Raw genomic sequence first — 18516 nt, 5'->3', positions numbered from 1 at the left:
CTTTTCCCTTCTGTAGTTCCAGGAGCTGTTCCCCTAGAATCTATCCAAGGAGGGCCCTTTGAGGAGAAGATCTACATCCAGTGGAAACCTCCCAATGAGACCAACGGGGTCATCACACTGTATGAGGTAAGAAGACCCCTTTGCTATACCTCTTGGTTTGGTTTCATTCAATTGACTTCAGCCTGAAGTTGGAAAATTTCTACTGGGTGCAGGGCTCCAGTGAGGGCATGAAGGTGAGTAAGACACATCTTACCCAAAGGTTTCAGACAATACAGTGAGAAGACAACACAAGGTCATACAGATGAGCAGCTTGACAGCCCCAGTGACCCAGAAGACTGGACACACCACACATTGAAGTGGTTATTTATCTCTTTAGAAAGGAGTAGGCACTCAGGGAGGCAGACTGTCCCAGCAGAGCCCAGAAGACCCAGGCCTAGCACACAGTAGTTATAGTTCACTTTATGTGGAAAACCACAACACCCAGATGATGCTCATCCTATACCTGTTAGTTTCTGGGCTTCCAGAAAAAAATCCCGAAGTCATTCTCTGCCCTGGGGGTGCATGATTCTTAAGTTTTAATGTTGCTCTTTTGCCACAGCATATTTTATTGTTACTCAGGTGATGGTATCAGAAGCTCCCCTCCCAGCATTAGCAGGGCCTTATCCTATCAGAGATATGACATCATATCAGAGATGGAGCAGAACCTCCTCAGACAGTAAGGTACCCATCAAGCCAACACAATGTGGCTTCCTGAAAACTTTCAAACTTAGAACAAACTGTATAGAAGTCTATTGCAAAACAAAAACAGTGAAACTTCAGCGAGGGTGATACAGCTGAACTCAAGTACTGAGATGTGGTCAAGGTTGACTATCCTCCCACCCTGAATCTTCTGAGATGCTGGGAGACTGTGGTATGGGCTGCAGTAGAGACCACAGCAGTGCAGAAGGAAGGGTATGGAAGCCAAAGCTGCAGTGATGGAGCCCTGCATGCCAGGGTCTTGCGTGATGAAGTCCCACATGCCAGAGTCTCGCGTGATGGAGCCCAGCATCCCAGTAGCCCTCCTGTGGTATTGCATGATGGCCCCCAGCATCCCAGTAGCACCGCTGTGGTCTCTCATGACCTTTTTCAGGGTCTTCCTCTCTCCAGGCCTGCTGCTACCCTCTAAGATGAGAGTGGTAATGGCTGCATTAGGGTTCCTGTAGAGGGTTTGAGGTGGGAAAGGTTACAAGCATCCCCAGGCTGAAATGCACTGCAGCCCCTGAGAGCTCATGCAGAAAGGTACTGAGAGGTATTGAGGTATTGAGAGTGAGCTGTGAAAGAATATCCCCACGTAAGGGAGGGAAGTCAAAGAGTATTGGTGACGGAGAAATATTTAGGATGAATTGGATGGACACAGAAGCTCTCTAGAGAGACCTGGAAGGACCTCAGAGCTCTCTGAGGAAGGAGAAAACCATCCATCATGTACAAGGTGTAGCACCTTCAGAAAATGCCTTCACTCAGCAAATCCCAGCTTCTTCAAAAGAAGAGCTGTATCATATTCCATTTTGGGCCCACATGGTTGGGAGAAGCTTCCTTCCTGCGGGAAGCTGCTAGGGGCAGGGAGGTACCATATCGACCTTGCCCAGGACATGTTCAGAAGTGCCTCGTTGCGGGGGTAAGAGGGACCAAAAACTCAGCTGAAACAAAGCCTCGTCAGTTCAGAGCTACCTGCCATTCTTTGTGAAGTGGAAGCTGCCATCGCGTGCGCATACACACACACACACACACACACACACACACACACTCACACGCTCACTTGGTGTTGTTATGTAAATGGCTCTCTATGCCAGATGTTCAAGATTTTTGGAATTCACAGGCCAGTAACATTTCAAAAGGCTTGGAGGACCAACATCCAGTTCTTTACCATTTTTTATTAACACCATTTCATAAAAGACATAACTTCAAAAATACAGAAAGGACATAATTTCAGAATAAAAGGCAGTCCTTCAAATTGAATAAATTTAGCTTTATGAATAACTCATGAGTCTCCTTATTTTTTCTTTTTGCCTTGAATTGAGGACAACTTTGTCCTGAAAAGGCTCTATAGTCTTTGTACCCAGCTGCACTTGGAAACCACTGGGCTGGGCCATGTTGCAGGGGACGTCATATCCCTGCACGGACCAATTTCTTACTTGGGAAGTATCCTGCCTCCTCTGATGTGTGCATGGAATGGGCTAGGAAACCCGCTCATGCTGTTGTGTGAGAAGAAGAGATGATGGGGTGGAGAGAGAGCAAGGGAGCGGTCCCAGCTGTGAGTGATACACCCTGTTTAAGCAGCAGCTCCATGAAGTTGAGGTCTCAGCATATGAGACCTCTGGAGCTCTGGGCTCGATGGTGGGCACAGATCGGTACAGGGCACCCTTCCCAGTTGTGTGTGAGTCTTGTACCTTGTCGATTTCCAAAGACCAGTCACCGGGGATGCTGGCATTTCTGTGATGGGCTCTCCTGGACACAGCTCTGAAGAGACACCTTCAGTTGGCTTCTCAGCTGCTTCCTGTGCTGTGATTACAGAGAGCGAGAGATGGAAGGCTGCAGCTGTCTGACTTTTCCGTGAGCTCTGGAGGTCACCTTTTGGGAATATGCTAAATATCTTAGATGATGCGATGAAGGGAGCCAAGGAGTTCATGGGCTGAGGTCATTGTATTTTGAGCATAAACGTGGCTGTGACCATGTGCATCAGAGGCTAGTAGGACCTCCGAAGGTAAGAATGTTGGCTTTTGAGGTCAGACAGCTTCATTCTGAACTCTAGCTCTGCCGTTGTAACCGTGGGTACAGCAAGGAGCTTCTCATTTATATTCATTTGTACACATACATATATGTTCAATGCTGTGTTTGGCATTTAGAAATAGCATCAATGAATGTTAGCTCTCACAGTACATAAAAATGAAGAAATTGAAACCCAGAGAGTTGAGGTGTGAAGACCAAGGTTATAGCTGAGATGGCAGATTCGTGGGTCTTGAGTTCAAGTGCCAACACCTTGCCCCTTACTCAGTGTGGTCGGTGGACCGGCAGCACTGGCATAACCTGGGAGCTGGTGAGAAATGCAGCTTTCAGGCCCCAGCAGACCACCTTGATCAGAGTCTCCTGGTAACAAGATTTTCTGGGTGATTCATGTGGGTGTGAGAGTTTGAGAAGCACTGCTCTAGACCACACTACTCTTGAGAAAATTTCAGCAATTGATGAGTGAGTATGTCCTCCTGAGCAGAGAGAGACAGGGAGGCCCTTCCACGCTGGGTTCAACCCATTCCCATCCCAGATAGTAAGCAGGAGACCTTGCTTTTCAAGACATTTATAACAGAGTATGTGTTTATGAGGCAATTTCCAAATTTAATTAGATGAAACCAATTTGATTTTTAAAATTAGGTTCTGGTTGTAATTTCTAGAGAGGAACCCATAAATTATAACTCACCCTCCTCTGGTCTCAAAAAGTGTATTTTGTGACAAAGGAAAATAGGATAACACAAATAGAAGTCTAGGATTCTCTGTACGTTCCTGTATACAACCTTGGACTTGACAAAGTCAAAAGCCAAAAAAAGGAGCAGCGGGTGCAGTAAAGGAGGGTATGGCTATGTAAACACTGTAAATATTATTCAGTGTAGTAGGTTCAAGTAAGTTTAAATAATTAAATTTCTTTTCCCATGAGTCTGAGTCACAACCTCTGGGTCTATCCTTGGACAGTTCTGCGCCCCAAATCTGAGTGGCTTTGATTATGTCTCATTCCGTCTCTGGGCTTAAGTCCCCTCTTATAATACGAAGGTGTCAGATTATTCTGGGCTTCAATGGGTAAGAATCAAGAGAAAAATAAATCTATGTCAAACCCACAAAATCAAAGGTTTATACCTCATTTTGGAGTTTCTCTCCAATATGAAACTGCTTATGACTGGAGTCTTTGAACATAATGCAGTGATGACACTTGAAGGAAAAATAGCTAGTGGAAAGGCCCTGGGGTAGGAATGACTTTGGGATGTTTAACAAATAGGAAGAAGGTCAGAGTGACTAAAGCTTCATGAGTAGGGGGATCATGATGATGAGAGCATATGGAAAGTGTGTGGGCAGGGTCGGGTTGTGCAGGGCTCCTAGAGTTCGTGCTTTATCCTGAGAGAAATAGAAAGCCCTGGGAGGATTTTAAGCAGAGGACTAAAAGAATCAGATTTACATTCTTTACAAAAGCACCTGGATTTTGTGTGACTAGTGGGCTGTAGGTACACAGGCATCTTGGAGACATCTGGAAAATGTGCCAGAGGCAAGGACATTTCCATCACCTATGATTTTTCAATGAGGACTCAGCTAGCCAGGTGGAAGATCGGAATGCTTTGTCTCATCTGCCTCTCTGCTGCTGCTAACCTGGACTTTGACACCTTTCTTTCAGTCGGGAATTCATGTCTTGATGGGCTCCCTGAAGCCATGAACCTTGAGACCCTGTGCCTCCCCCAAGGAATGGGAGTCTAGCCCTTACCCTAATGCTATTCCAGGGCTATGGCACAGCCTGTTTTTCCAGCAGTCATGACCTGTCTCCCTGCCTGCTAAGTGGGGGCTCCCAGTGGTCATTGGAGCCCACTGAAGGCAGCCTCCCCTTCACTGTGGCAGGAGGTATTAGGATGAATTAGACCATGGCCTCATATGTTTGGGGATTTGTACTGTAGTGGGAAGTACAGAGTATGCGTCTGTGATCAGTTTCCTAACAGAGTGACAGTGCCCAGAGTTAAGTAATGTCAAAGGCCTCACATCTATAAACCAGCAGATCAATATCAGACATGCAGAATCTCGGGCCCCAGCCCAGACCCACTAAATCACAGTGTTTGAACAAGATCTCTAGATGATTGGTGCCCATGTTAACATATGAGAAGCATTGTTCTGAGAGATACTTTACAAGTTCACAGCCTAGACCCAGGAAGCTCTCCTTGGAGGAAGAACATGGCCACTGAATGAACTGAGTAATATTCCTGCTCACATGGGACCTGAGGGCTGAATATTTTCACCAGGAATGTGGAGATCAAGACATTCCCATAGCCTCTTCCAGAGCCCTGCTTGGGTTTGACCAAGATATCAGGGTTCCCCAGTCCAGGGCCTGGACATGAGGGTTAATGTGGCCTCTCCCACTGTCACTGAACTCTCGTGAACAGCACAGCTCACCCAAAACAGACCATCACAGCTGCAGACAGGGACTTACAGCCAGAACGGGGTCATGGAGGAAACAATCCAGCCAGTTGTTTAAAAGCTCCTCAATAAAATCATTCAGAGACAAGCTGTTCAGAGTTCATGAAAAACAGTAATCAATACATGTTTCAATTCAATTAATTGTTCTCGTCTCTGTCCAAAAATAAAAACTGCAGTGTGGGAATTGGGCCAGAAGATGTTACAGTAGCAACTGGGTTAACGAAGTGTGAAAATATTTAAAATTCAGACACGTGAAGCTTCCCAGTAAGAGCAGTCAGAATCACCAAGTTTCTAATTACAGTGTATAAATCTGAGAAGCTTAAAGAGAACGAGAGGACCCTAATGAGGCAGGAATGGGTGTCTTGATTATGCTAGAGTTGATTGACATTTATCTTGCAAGCTATTCTAGGCGCCTGGCGTTCAGAGTTAAATAAAACACAGACTTCGCCCCAATAAAACAAGGCGGCATTCCCATGCGGGAGCGCCTTTAAACGGTACAATAGGCCAGAGGGTCGTCAATATTTTTCCAGCATACAGATGGTTGGATTTGATCTGAGCAAAAAGCACGGGCCCCAGAAATCCACATTCCATCAGAGCACATTTCAGGAAGGCTGAGACTGGGGAAGTGTTCAGGCAATCGGAGTGGGTGCACGTGGATGGGGAGAGGGGGCCAGACGCTTGCATGGGCTCCTGAGTGGGCTCTCAGAGGGGGAGGCCCGTAGGAGGCTCAGTTCGGATGTGCAGGCACACCTTCTTCTGTCTTTTGGCTTGGCCACAGTGGCCTTTTAGGGTTCACTCTCCCCAGACAGTCCAGTGGCTCTGGTCCACAGAGAGGCAGTAGGGTGATGGAATGTGGTCCTGATGGGCAGGAGGTGGTATAGGAGGAAGTGACTAACACAGCCCAAAGCAAGAATTTGCATAATTCAGGCTGGAGCTACGTTAATTAGGATATACAATTTGCATAATGCAGGCAGTTATTGGGTATAACTTGAGCCAGGCTCTAACTAGGAAAAAAAAGCTCTTGTTTCTTTTGAATTGTTTAAGCCAGAAATGTGGGAATCATTCATTCTTCCCCACCTGCCACACATCCGATGCTCTAAAAAGTGTGATGGCTTCTCCTGTCAAGACAGACACAGATTAGGGCACGTGGCCCCGTCTTCACCAACACCCTGCTCTGAGCACTCATCTGATGCCTGGAACATTCCAGGACCTCCCTACCCACACTCTCACTATTCCATTGTATTCCACTGCCACACAGAACATCTCAACAGGTAAATCCAACTACGTACCTTTCTTGCTTTGGCTTCGTCTTAACTTTGGGGCCCTGAATGGTCTGGCCCCTGCCTGCCTCTAACTTCATCTCCTGCCCCTGTCTCCATTGCTTTCTGTGCACCAGCCCCTCTAGCCTTCTAGCATTTTCTCAAACCCACCCAGTTCTCTGTGGCTCATGTGGCTTTGTGGATGTCATTTCTTCTGCCCGTAGCATATGTCACTTTATAGTTCTCATGACTATCTCCTTCCTATTATTCACCTCTAAGAGGCTTTTCCCCTCCACCATCCACTTTATCCATCAGCCTGCTTGTTTCTTTCATACCATTTTCACAATCTGAACTTAAGTTGTTTGTGCTTTATCATCACCCATGGGACTTGGAGGCTCATAAGGGCATGGGCCCTGTGATGGTTATTTAACGTGTCAACTTGGCTAAGCCATGGTGCCCAGATATCAGGTCAAACATGATTCTGAATAGTTTTATGAGAGTGTTTTTTGGATAAGGTTAACACTTAAGTCAGTGGAATTTGAATAAAGCAGATGCCTTCCATAGTGTGTTTGTGAGCCTTATCTAATCAGTCGAAGAGCTGAATGGAACAAAAAACTGAGCTCTCCTGAGCTAGATGGAATTTTGCCTGCATATGACCTTCAGAATTGAACTGTGTTGATGGCTCTTCCCTTGTTTCCAGGCTGACAGCCTTTGGTCTTGATCTGCTTTTGATCATATTTGTTTTTGCTTTTCAGTGTGTATTCAGGACCTAAAAGAGACGCTTGCACATAGTATATGTTCAATAAATACTCCTTGGATAGATGTGTGGCTTTGTGCTTTATCTTAACAAGGGGTAATGGTGAAAGTTTTCCCTAATAAGTTTAGTGGTTTTCAAGCTTAGCTGAAGATTAGAATCATGCCTTGAGAGCCCAAAAACATGGATAAATAAATAGGTAGGTAGCTGTATAAATGGATGGATGGTGGATGGATGGATGTCTGGGTCTCACTGCAGTCCAAATAAATCAGAGTCTCTGGGGAGGAGTCTTTATCCATGTGGATTTTTTTTAAAGTTCCTTGGGAAATTCTAACATACATTCAGGGTTGGGGAAAAACACTGCATAAAATGAATCCAGTAAATTCACTCTGAGATGGTATCCTAGCCAAATACCAGCTAAATAAACACAGTCTTGACTCTGGCCTTCCCCTGTCTTCATTCCTCTCTGCCAGAATCCAGCATTATCTTGTGTTATATTATAGCCAAGTCGATCATGCACAGGCTGGTGCCAGATAAGGCTCAAATTCAAGATGCATTGGCCTTTTTTCCTCAAGGTTGCTAAACAGTTTGTGGGGTAACTGAAGGTACAGTGGGCTGTACCACTCTGTCCATATTCCGTTGCATCTTACCAATGGCATCTTGCAACTCTGATGGCGCAGTCAAACACAAACCTTACCCTATGAATATTCCCCCCCCCATATGGGAGAAATTAGTTCTTTTGTTTATTTATGAGATTAATAAGAGACACGCACACACACAAAACTCAGCTTTGCCCATGGGGCTTCTTCTAAATCTTAAAAATCAGGGCCCTGGGATTCTAGGAGCCATCTTTCCTAACCCTCAGCCCATCACTCACCCTCCATAGGGTGTTTCTCTTCCAGAGACTTGAATAATGCAGGCGTCCCTGGGTAGATGCCTGGTCTGCTGGGCTGACAGGCAGGTCGACAGGTGTCTCAACAGAAATGGCTGTGGGTTGAAAAGAATGATTTCTGGCACTCAGAGTCTGGAAGGAAAGGAAGTTGTGTTCTGACGTGAGTAAGTTATGTTTATGTAAGTGAGACCATTAGAGCTGCCTGTCATCCACTCGTGGAATATCAGGAGTGCCTGTATAGTTGCCTCAGGGTCTTTCTTTTTTCTGTTACAACTTGGGTGTTTGTGATGGAGCCAGGTAACGTGACAGTGGGGAAATCGACAGATGCATAGCGCTTGTTACCTACAGAACGGCAAAGCATGTTCTCCTGGCAAACAGGAAGGCTTTTACAATAAACATTAATCATTCCATTTAGCTCTAAGAAAACTGAAGTTTCTGTGGGGAAAATGTTCCCGCAGTGTGCATCTGGGGGTATATTTGTCTTGGTGTGTGTGCGTAGGAGCATGTATGTGTGTGTTTATGTGGTTATACGTTGGCACGTGTACTCACGTATATACTTAATGCATTTGTCTGCATGTCTCTGTGAGGCTCTACCCATATTCTCAGCTGCATTCTCGGAATTGCTCTGTCTCTTTGGAGAGTTAACTGTGGGAGACACCAGAGACACAGGGCTCGGTCTGTTTTCTCCCAGGTCACCTCATATCCACTCCATAGGAATGTCATGGGAGAAACTCCCTCTTATTTCAGTAGGCTCCCAGCCATTTCTCACACCGTTCTGCCATAATTCCTCTCTTAAGGAAAATTTTGAATTAAAAAATGATCCACAGGTCAAACTTAATTTCTAGCACTTACTGTTGTCCTAGGAGAGTGGAAGGAAGGCAGTGACCGGGTAGCTCCACGTTTGGCACAGCACACGCTCTCCTTCACGTTCCTTACCTGGCAGGGAAGCTGTGTTTTGATGCACTGTGTACCCACAGGACCTTGTAGGGGAACAGCTGCACACACAGCCACGCAGCTAGAGATGGAACCCTCTCTTTGGCTCCATGGTCCTTTCAGTAAGCTGTGCCCAGAGGCGGTGTCTAAGCTGCCAAGTGTCTCTTTAAACATCCTAAGCTGTTCTCTTTTCATCTCACGTGTTTTACCTTGTTCTTCCTGTTGCAATTCCACCTGGACTGGGCAGCGCATCATGGGCTTGCTGCTTTTAACTGGCTGGCTCTTTCATTTCTGTTTTGGTCAGAGCAGCCCTGTGTTTGGAACGCAAATGAAGGGTGATTGCAAGTTCTCATCTATCATCAGGACATTGGAGCCTGCCTTCTGAAATCTCTGCAGGCTGGAATTCAGATCTGTGATGCAAAGACTATGCTTTCGTTGGCCTCAGGAGAGGGCCTCTCCTTTCCTCCCTTCACTCTGAGCTAAGGACCCCTTTTCTTTGACTACTTTCGCTTCATTCTTCATTAGGAGAAAAGTAGTTTCTTAAAATTTAACACCCAAGGACAGAGCCTTGGCCTACATCGTTATGGACTCCATACACGCAGGCATACGTACAGCACCCACACATACTTGCATGCAAGCAAGCCCACATGCACACATACATACACGGTCTCCTTCAGAGCCCTTCAAAACGTAGGTCGTAAAAATGGTCATTGCTTTCTTGGGCTTCTTTTTATTTTATGCGTAATTTTAGCATGTCTGTTTCATTTCAAGTCAAATAGTGAATCATGCAATTAGGAAATTTAAGATTGACTTTTAGTTTGCCATGGCCGAGTAAGGTATTTTAGTGAGCACCTTTCCCTACTTGGCCCTTGGCTTCTACATCTAAGACCTGGGAGAATTGGACCAGATAGATTCAAAGGATCCTTCCTGCTCTGACCTAACACTTGAGTGCCCAAAATTGAATTCTTCTTACTCGTAGTTTCATGAAACACTTTCCTCACTGGTCTCCATGTGACCCTCTTTTGTACTTATTCATGATTTCATTTTTGTAATAACCTACCAGCTACCAGGGCATCCCGAACTTTGACAGTATCTTATATCTACTTATGAGCTCCTCTCATTTCAGCCTCCTGACTCCCCTGGCTATCCTGAATCTTGTATATAATTCCTTTTTTATGTATGTAAATAGGCTCCACGTCCAGCATAGAGCCCAGTGCGGGGCTTGGACTCACAGCCCCGAGTTCAAGACCCGAGCTGAGGTCAAGAGTCAGATGCTCAATCATCTGAGCGACCCAGTCGCCCCCATGATTCCTTTTTATATAGCCTTACTACTTCTATGCATTCCATAAAGGCACATTATTTTATTTTATTGGTGTCTTAACTTTAATAAAAGATTATAAGTTTTATATAATCTTTGGAAACATTTTAACTCCCTATTATGTTGCTAACAGTCATCTCTATTGTTGGGTTCAGCCATAGCACTTTCATCTGGACTGCTGTCTAATACTGCAGTGTGTGAAGATATTACAGTGCATTTATCCATTAGTCTCTGGTAGGCATTTGGGATTGCTTCCAGGATGTTGCCTTTGTCAACAGTGGTGATAAGCAGCCTTGTGCATATCTCCTATTGCAAATGTGCAAGGTTTTCTCTTGAGTTTATATCCAAACTAGTCTTACCAACTTATACTCATGTCAGCGAAGTATAGGGGTTCCTATATTCCAGATCCTCTCCAGTATTTGGTATTGTCAGGATTATAAATTTTGGCCAGTTAAATAGATATAAAATGGCATCTCATTGCATTGCTTTGTATTCCCTCAATTATTAAAATAGTTGAATATATTTTTGTATATTTGTTATCATTTGTTTGTATTTCCTTTTCTATGGGATACCTATTCATGTCTTTGGCCCATTTTTTACTGGATTATCTTTTTTATTATTGGTATGTAGTAGTCCTTTATATGTTGTTGATGCAATTTTGTCAGTTACATGTGTAACTTGATGTTTTTTACTTCCTATAAAGTATCTTTTGATAACAGAAGCCCTTAATTATATAATAGAGTCAATTTTGTCAGTCTTTACATATTTAGTTAGCACATTCTGTGTCCTTCAGAAGCTCTTCCCTAAACAAAGGTGATAAAGATTATTCCCACGCTATGTTCCTAATAACAGGAACCAAACAGGGTTTAGTTTGGCATTCTGAATTTAAGTCTTTGGTCTGTCTGTAGTTAATTCTTATGTATGGTGTGAGATGGGGTGCAAAGTTCATTTTTTTCTGTATAGATAAACACTTTTCCCAGGTCTTTTGAGAATAGCCCTGCCTCCTTCTTGATCCTCCCGACTGTATCTAACATTGACCAGAATTTCTTACATGCATTAATTTTTTCCTGAGCTCTCTGTCCCATGGGCCACCATGCATCTCAGCCACACACAATCATAATTATGATAGTTCACACTTAATCTTGATCTCTGACAGAACTGTCTCCTCCTCATCTCATTTCAGAAACATCTTGGTTATTCCTGCCCTTGGCTTTTTCATCTTAAAATCCACTTACCAAATTTGATGAAAACCTCTGTGATAGTTTTGATCAGAATTGCAGTGAACAATAGAACATCATGGGTGGTAATTGATATGTTTACAATATTAAATCTCTCCATATTTAAGTTTCCTTTAATGTCTCCCAAGGTTTTATTATTTTACCTACAGAGAATAATGTGTTCCACGTAAAATCTAAACTACCAGCTTAGGTCTCCAATACCTTGCATCTTGCATTTTCTTTCTCTCTCCCATCTGACTGGCTTTTATGTCCTCTGATATGCCGGGTTCCCTCCTGCTTCAGGCTCCATGCATACGGAGTTCTCAGTCAGCAGAGAGCTCTTCCACCTCCTTTCCCATGGCTAACCCGTTCTCACATGATAGGAATCAACATGTGTGCTACGTCCTCAGAAAGGCCCTCCCTAACAGTCTTAAAGTAGGACTCCACCCACTCACCATTATTCTCTAGCACTGCTTTCCTGTTCTGAAAACATACATCACAACTCAGAAGTGTTGTATATTTATTTATGAATGTGTCTTCCTGTATTGTAAGTGCCCCGAAGGCAGAAATCACATCTATATTACTCAGCACTGGAGAACGCAGTGCCTTATGCAGTGCTTGGAAAACAGTAGGTGCTCAAAACTTTTTTTTTTTTTTTTAACGAGTGAAAATTGGAAAGGTTCCCTTCGAAGGCTAAGGTATAATGGTGGTAGAACTATCTCTTGACATCAGGTGACTCACAGATATAACCTAATATGACCATACAAAATCGTAAGATTATGTCCTAAGTCCTATAATAGCCTTTAATAGACTACATGAAGTTCCAGTGACCAGTGAGTTTACATTTAACATGTAGAACTCCATTTTCACTAGGTAAATTTGTCAAGGTTAGGGATCTAACCTGGCATAAAGTAGGCACTCTGTAAATATTTGTTGAATGAAAAAAAACTGTATTCCAAACTTGAATCAAAGTGAAGACAGCATCTGTAATAAATATTTAAATACTTTGTGATGGCTTGATTTTTTTAAAAGAGTTTATTCTTTGTTAATGTTAATTACATTATATATAACAACATTGCATGCTGTTAGGGAGACAGAGAGAGGAAAGTAACCCCATTCCCATGCCTTCACACATCAACCATTTCACATGGGCTCCTTCCTTCCTTCCTTCCTTCCTTCCTTCCTTCCTTCCTTCCTTCCTTCCTTCCTTTAAGTCTTTGTGCAATTACATCCTTTGGACAATTATGACTACACTGCAAAATTTGGGTTTTCACTATGTCAAATATGTTTCCAATTTCAATGTAATCTACTTAACTATCCCATTTAATGGCTTTCTGATCCCCTGAGTACAGAGACCATATTTTACAGTCTATTGTGGGGTGTGTTAACTGATCTCCCTAGAATGTAAGACAGAATTTGAGGCATATGCTAAAAATGACCTGGATCTCTTTAAACAGCTGGTTAGCAAAGTTTGAACTTCTGCTTCCTTTTCCTTCTCAGTAGATCTGTCCGTAAAAAGCAGAGCCATTCACATGCCTTCCATTGATTCATTGATTATAGAAATACGCTCAAAATGATAGCTGTCTTGGGGCGCCTGGGTGGCTCAGTCGGTTGAGCGTCCGACTTCGGCTCAGGTCACGATCTCGCGGTCCGTGAGTTCGAGCCCCACGTCAGGCTCTGGGCTGACAGCTCAGAGCCTGGAGCCTGCTTCGAATTCTGTGTCTCCCTCTCTCTCTGCCCCTCCCCCATTCATGCTCTGTCTCTCTCTGTCTCAAAAATAAATAAACGTTAAAAAAAATTTAAAAAAAATGATAGCTGTCTTCATTCAGTAAGAATGAATCTAAGGGAGGAGAGTAGAACAATATGTACAAGTTGGGGTGGAAATCTGTAAACCTGAAGTTGGAAGGGGTAGTCCTATTTGCTTTCTTGTTTTCAAATTTAAGTCTCTGTTTGCTTATTTCCTAACAAATGGGGGTGAATATGGGGCATGTGTGTGCCCCCACGCCTCCCATGGCAGACATCAGTAGTCAATCAGGCCACACTCTTCCCTTGAACCTTAACATGGCCTCAGGATCCCTCCCTCATAGTGCTCTAGGTGGTTGGCATCATGTCATCTGTGATGCTTAATGGTCCTCTTTGTCCTTTCCCACCCACTGTGTGAATGTACTGTCTGCAATTGTGGAAGGCAGTTCTTTTTAATGATGGCGCTGCTGCTTGGGATAAGGCACCTGTACCGTGACTTCCTTCCTGAGGAAGATGCCAGAGGGGAGAAACTCAACACTCAGTGACTCATCTGGAGTGTTTTCAAGATTCTCACTAAAACTCAGGGCCACAGGAAGACAGGAGCATGCATGGTGGTTTCAAGACTATTTGGAACTTCCCTTAAGGACATTATGTGTATAACCTGCCCTTGGAAGTCCTCACCAACACATGTATTCCATAATCTTACCGTTCCCAGCCAGTTCTTTTAACAATATGACAGGAAGTTTGGGTATGAGAGAAAAATATCACATACAATCTCTTCCCCTAGCACAACAATTATTTTTCCTTGTATTTTATCTTTAATATGCATACATCTTTTACCTAACTATATAATTACATAAAATTCGCTATCATAATTTTTCATTAAGCATTTTATCACAATCATGATGCTTTTATAGCATCATAGAAACAGCTTATCTTTTTTAATGACTGCATAATTTCCCATTGAGTGTATATACCCTAATTTACTTACCCATTCCACTCCTGTCATCTGTATTTCTGATAACATGGTGATGAATCTCATGCACATGATGGTGTTGTGTGATGGTAGAAAGAACATGGCCTTCAGATCAGATTGACCTGGATTCAAATCCTGGTTTGAATATAACCTGTTAGATTGAAGACTTTTGGGCAAATTAACTTCTCTGAAATTGAGTTATGTTCTTAAAAAAAAATGTAATGCATCTAGAAGAAGCGGTATTCAAGCCTACAATCAGGACTATTGTAAGAATTAGATATTTGTTGCCGTCATAGCTACCCAGTAACCATTCAGTGTCGTGGCTGGTTTTCTTCCTCCTCTATTCTGTGTATTTCTGTCTTAGACATTCCCCCACATGAAACTACAGGGTTGAATAGAATGAACACTTGTGTAATTCTTGATATGTCTTACCATATTGTTCTCCAAATGGATTGCACCAGTGTGAGTGTGTGTTTTGAGTCTTGTGCTTTTATGCCAATCACTCTGTCTGAGAAGCAGGCCTTTGGCAGCCCACCAGAGATTTATGTCAGCTTTCATGATACCCTCGGAGCAGGCTGATGTGTGAAGAGCTCATCACACATGTTGGCAGATCCATTTGCACTCTCCAAGGACGTGCCAGAAACACTCTTCCTTCATCGACTCATTGTTGGCTCCCTCTCCCCTTTGCCCTTGAGTAACAAGTAAAGTGCCTGGCCTCTGACAGTCTCCCAGAAGGTGCTGGGGGCCCCACAAGAACTCAAAACTGGAGGACTCAAAGCTAGATTGCTCTAGACTCTGCCACCAACTTACGCTGTACACCACCAGTCACACCCTTCCAGGGCCTCAATCAGCTAATCTGTAGAAGAGCACTTGGTTGGCCCCGAAGGCTTCGCCACTCAAAGTGTGGCCTCTGTCATCAGCATCATATGGGAGCTCTTGGTCAATGTGTCATCTCAGGCTCCATCCCAGATCTGCGGAGTCAGGGTCTGCATTGTTATAAGACCCCAAGTGATTACAATGCACATTAAAGTTTGACAAGTACAGCACTGAATTATCTTCTGGCTAGGATTTTCTGTCATGCTAGGAACACTTGCTGGGAGCCTCATTTTTTAGAAACATGCTTTCCCTGCACCATGCCTATACCATGTCTGGATTTCCCTACCATGCAGTGAGATTGCTCCCCTGCCCAGAAGCCACTCCTTATGGGTCTGGATCATCACAACCAATACTTTCTCCCCTGAAGTGACCAAAGGCATTTTTCTGAAAAACAGATCTTACTAGTCACTCTGTTGTTTAAAGTCTAGCTGTAAATCTCAGCGGCTCTCAAGATAGTTTCTGAACTCCTCTTTAACTTGACCAACAGGTCCCTCTATGAATGACACCCCTTGCTGGCCTCCCTGGCATCCTGTCCTGTTTCTGTACCCACTTTCCCAAATCCACAGGCTATATTTAACTGCCACACCACACTCTCCATGTCCCCGCCTTCCCTGTATCTGGAGGCTCCTTCCCAAGCCTTCTTTCTCCCAGTTGAAGCCTGTGCATACTTCAGCACTCTCAAGGACTCAAGGATCCTTCTGCGGACACTTTGTTCCTCTGAACCACCTGAATGAGAGGTTCCTGCTTGTTATGTTACTCTAGCACTTATTGCCCTGCACTGTGATTGTTTATTTCTGTATCTTTTTACAACCAGGCTCAGAATTCTTAGACTCCAAGGACACATTTTGTTCCCTGTTGAGCTCCCAGAACCTGGCATATGGTAGGTCTTGCTCCTGGTCTCTCCAGCCTTCTCTGCCTGCTCTCAGGAGATTGAATCTCAGACATCACTGAGCTGCCTTGTCTTCTTACCTTGTGTTCAACAAAGGAGTGCTCTGCAGCAGATAGAGGAAGGAGGGGAGAGGGGGAGGGATAGGTCATCTCTGTTCCATCTCCCTCGGGGAACGTCGCAACTCCTCTCAAGGTGACCTTCCGTGTTCTGGAAACTGCTCTCTCCTCTACCCCTCTTCCCTTGCTAAATTCCCCCTTCTGCACTATACCTGGTTTCCTTCACCCCACCTAACAGTGTAAATCGTTCCTTTATTAAACTGTCCTTGAATTACCTGTTTCCTGCTGGGACCCCATTGAGACCCTTGTTACCAGTGCCCTGTACCACTCAGAGTGCTTCTCATCATGTTATTGACCTCAAGCCTTAAACCCTTCAAAGTGAGGATCATTATCTCCATTTAATACTGAGGCTTAGAGAAGGGATGTAACTTTCCTAAGATCACACAACTGCTAAGCCAAGCCTAGATTCCTACCCTGCTGGATTACAAATCCATTCACCTAACTCGTCAGTCGTGGTGCTTTCTCCCAAGGCACTCAATAAATAATCATGGGATTAATCTGCATCTCCCAGTCATGATCAGTCCACCTCAGTGGGATGGCCATGTGCTTGCAGATGGGGGGGGGGGGGGGGAGGGGTTAAAGAGGCAGCCTTGGGACAAAATGGGAGACTGAGGTCTGGAACCATCATGGGCCTGAAACCATCTTCCAGCCTGCATTGTGACTTCCCATCTAGAACCATCAAATCCTTGAGGAGTGGCACTCAGTCAGGACAAGGACTGGCCCAGGGCGGTGGATGGGAGAAAGCAGGTGCGGCCAGATTGGGAGCAGGAGGCTTCATGACCCTCAGCAGAGGGGACTTCACCATCAGGATCCTATTTGCAGATCCCATTCAGCCTGAACATTTTTGCAGCTGAACAGAGGTATGCAAAGGCCTGGCCCTCCCCTGTCATATGCATCTGAATGGTGTGCATGCCCCGATGGCTTTGGGAGGGTTCTGACATGAATTTCTGACACAAATATGCACTGTCTGGTATGTCAGTACCAAAGGAAAGTTGCAGAAAGCAGATTGGCATAATATTTCTCAATAGTGGAGAAAAGTTGCCCATTCCAAATCAGTTTTGAAAACAAAAACAAGACAAAACCTTTTCAAACGTCTGCAGAGCAGTGTCAAAATGGGCAGAGTTCCCCATGGCAGCTCCTGAAGTTTCACGCCTTCAAACCAATTATTGTCTTTAAGTAACAAGGGAAGCCTATCCGGGGCCATGAGATGACGCCTTCTCTAATCCATGCTGACAGGAGAGCCCAGTGACCATGTTCAATTTGCACTTTCTGTGGAGCAAGTCCAGCCCCGAAGCGATGGTTGTTGGTGCTCAAGCAGTGCTCCTCTAACTAGAGTCTCTGGGATCCCGCGGCATGGACTGTCTGCACATTGGTGCTTGGGGATGTACAGGTTTTTCTGTTCCAGAAGCATAACAGGATGAAAGGCCTTTTCCTTCAGTCCTCAGCTTCTGGGGTACTTTTTAACCTGAATACATTCTTGCTTTATAGTAAGTGGTTAATAGATAGTTCTAGAAAGGAAGGAAGGGGAAAGGAGAGACAGGAGAGAGAGCAGAACTGACCACCCAAATCAGCTGCTTTCAGACCTGGATGAGCTTTCAATCCCTAAAGTTTTGCAAAGACAGGGAGTTCTGGGTCCTCCTTAAAGCTATTGAATCAGGGCACCTGGGTGGCTCAGTCAGTTAAGCATCCAAATTTGGCTCACATTTCATGGGTTTGAGCCCCATATCGGGCTCTATACTGATTTGCAGAGCCTGGTTGGGATTCTGTCTCTCCCTCTCTCTCTGCCCCTCCCCGACTTGTACTTTCTTGCTCACAGAGAATGAACGAACTTGAAAAACAAAAAGCTACTGAATGAGAAATTTCAGGGGTGGGGCCAGACAGTACTTAGAACTGAAGCCCTTCCCCCAAAGGAGTCTCTTGTACAGCCAGGTTTGAGAGCTGCTGAACTCTTTCTGGACTGCCTCCCATCACCCCCACCTCAGCTCTGGCTGGGGCCTCAGCTTCTCCAAGACTCCTGCCTCCATCACCTGCTAGGTCTTCCTGTGCTTGGTCATCTTACCAAGATCCACCCTCCCCATGAACTCCACAGTAACCCATCAAACACACAGGCCAGCAAACATGGATAGCCTTTTACCAGCAGAACACAGTGTGAACTCTTTAATGTTCTCCTCGACCTTCACAGTCTCTTTAGTCTCCTGTCTGGATATCTCCTGCTTCTCTGTCTATATTCTAGCAGCATCTTTCAGAAGCTGTCCTTTGCTTCTGTACCTTTGTGGACGTTGAATACTTTGTCTTCAAGGCCCCTCTGCCTCACCCACTTCCCATTTGCTGGGGGTAATGCCTGCTC

At 44.6% G+C, this 18516-nt stretch overlaps 1 protein-coding gene across 16 annotated transcripts in view; it reads left to right on the top strand.

The window, feature by feature from the left end:
- The window catches only part of PTPRT (protein tyrosine phosphatase receptor type T), a 1082577-nt gene that overhangs the window by 687674 nt on the left and 376387 nt on the right, over positions 1-18516 (top strand). For all 16 annotated transcript variants that reach the window (XM_058685649.1, XM_058685643.1, XM_058685647.1 and 13 more), the window contains one exon: positions 17-126. In XM_058685649.1, the coding sequence (XP_058541632.1) occupies positions 17-126 (110 nt within the window). The remainder of the gene's footprint in view (positions 1-16; positions 127-18516) is intronic.

The sequence above is a fragment of the Neofelis nebulosa genome, chromosome 9, assembly GCF_028018385.1.
Source record: "Neofelis nebulosa isolate mNeoNeb1 chromosome 9, mNeoNeb1.pri, whole genome shotgun sequence".
Classification (NCBI taxonomy): domain Eukaryota; kingdom Metazoa; phylum Chordata; class Mammalia; order Carnivora; family Felidae; genus Neofelis; species Neofelis nebulosa.
The sequence above is the reverse complement of the archived record's forward strand: the minus strand, read 5'-3'. Positions and strand labels throughout refer to the sequence as shown.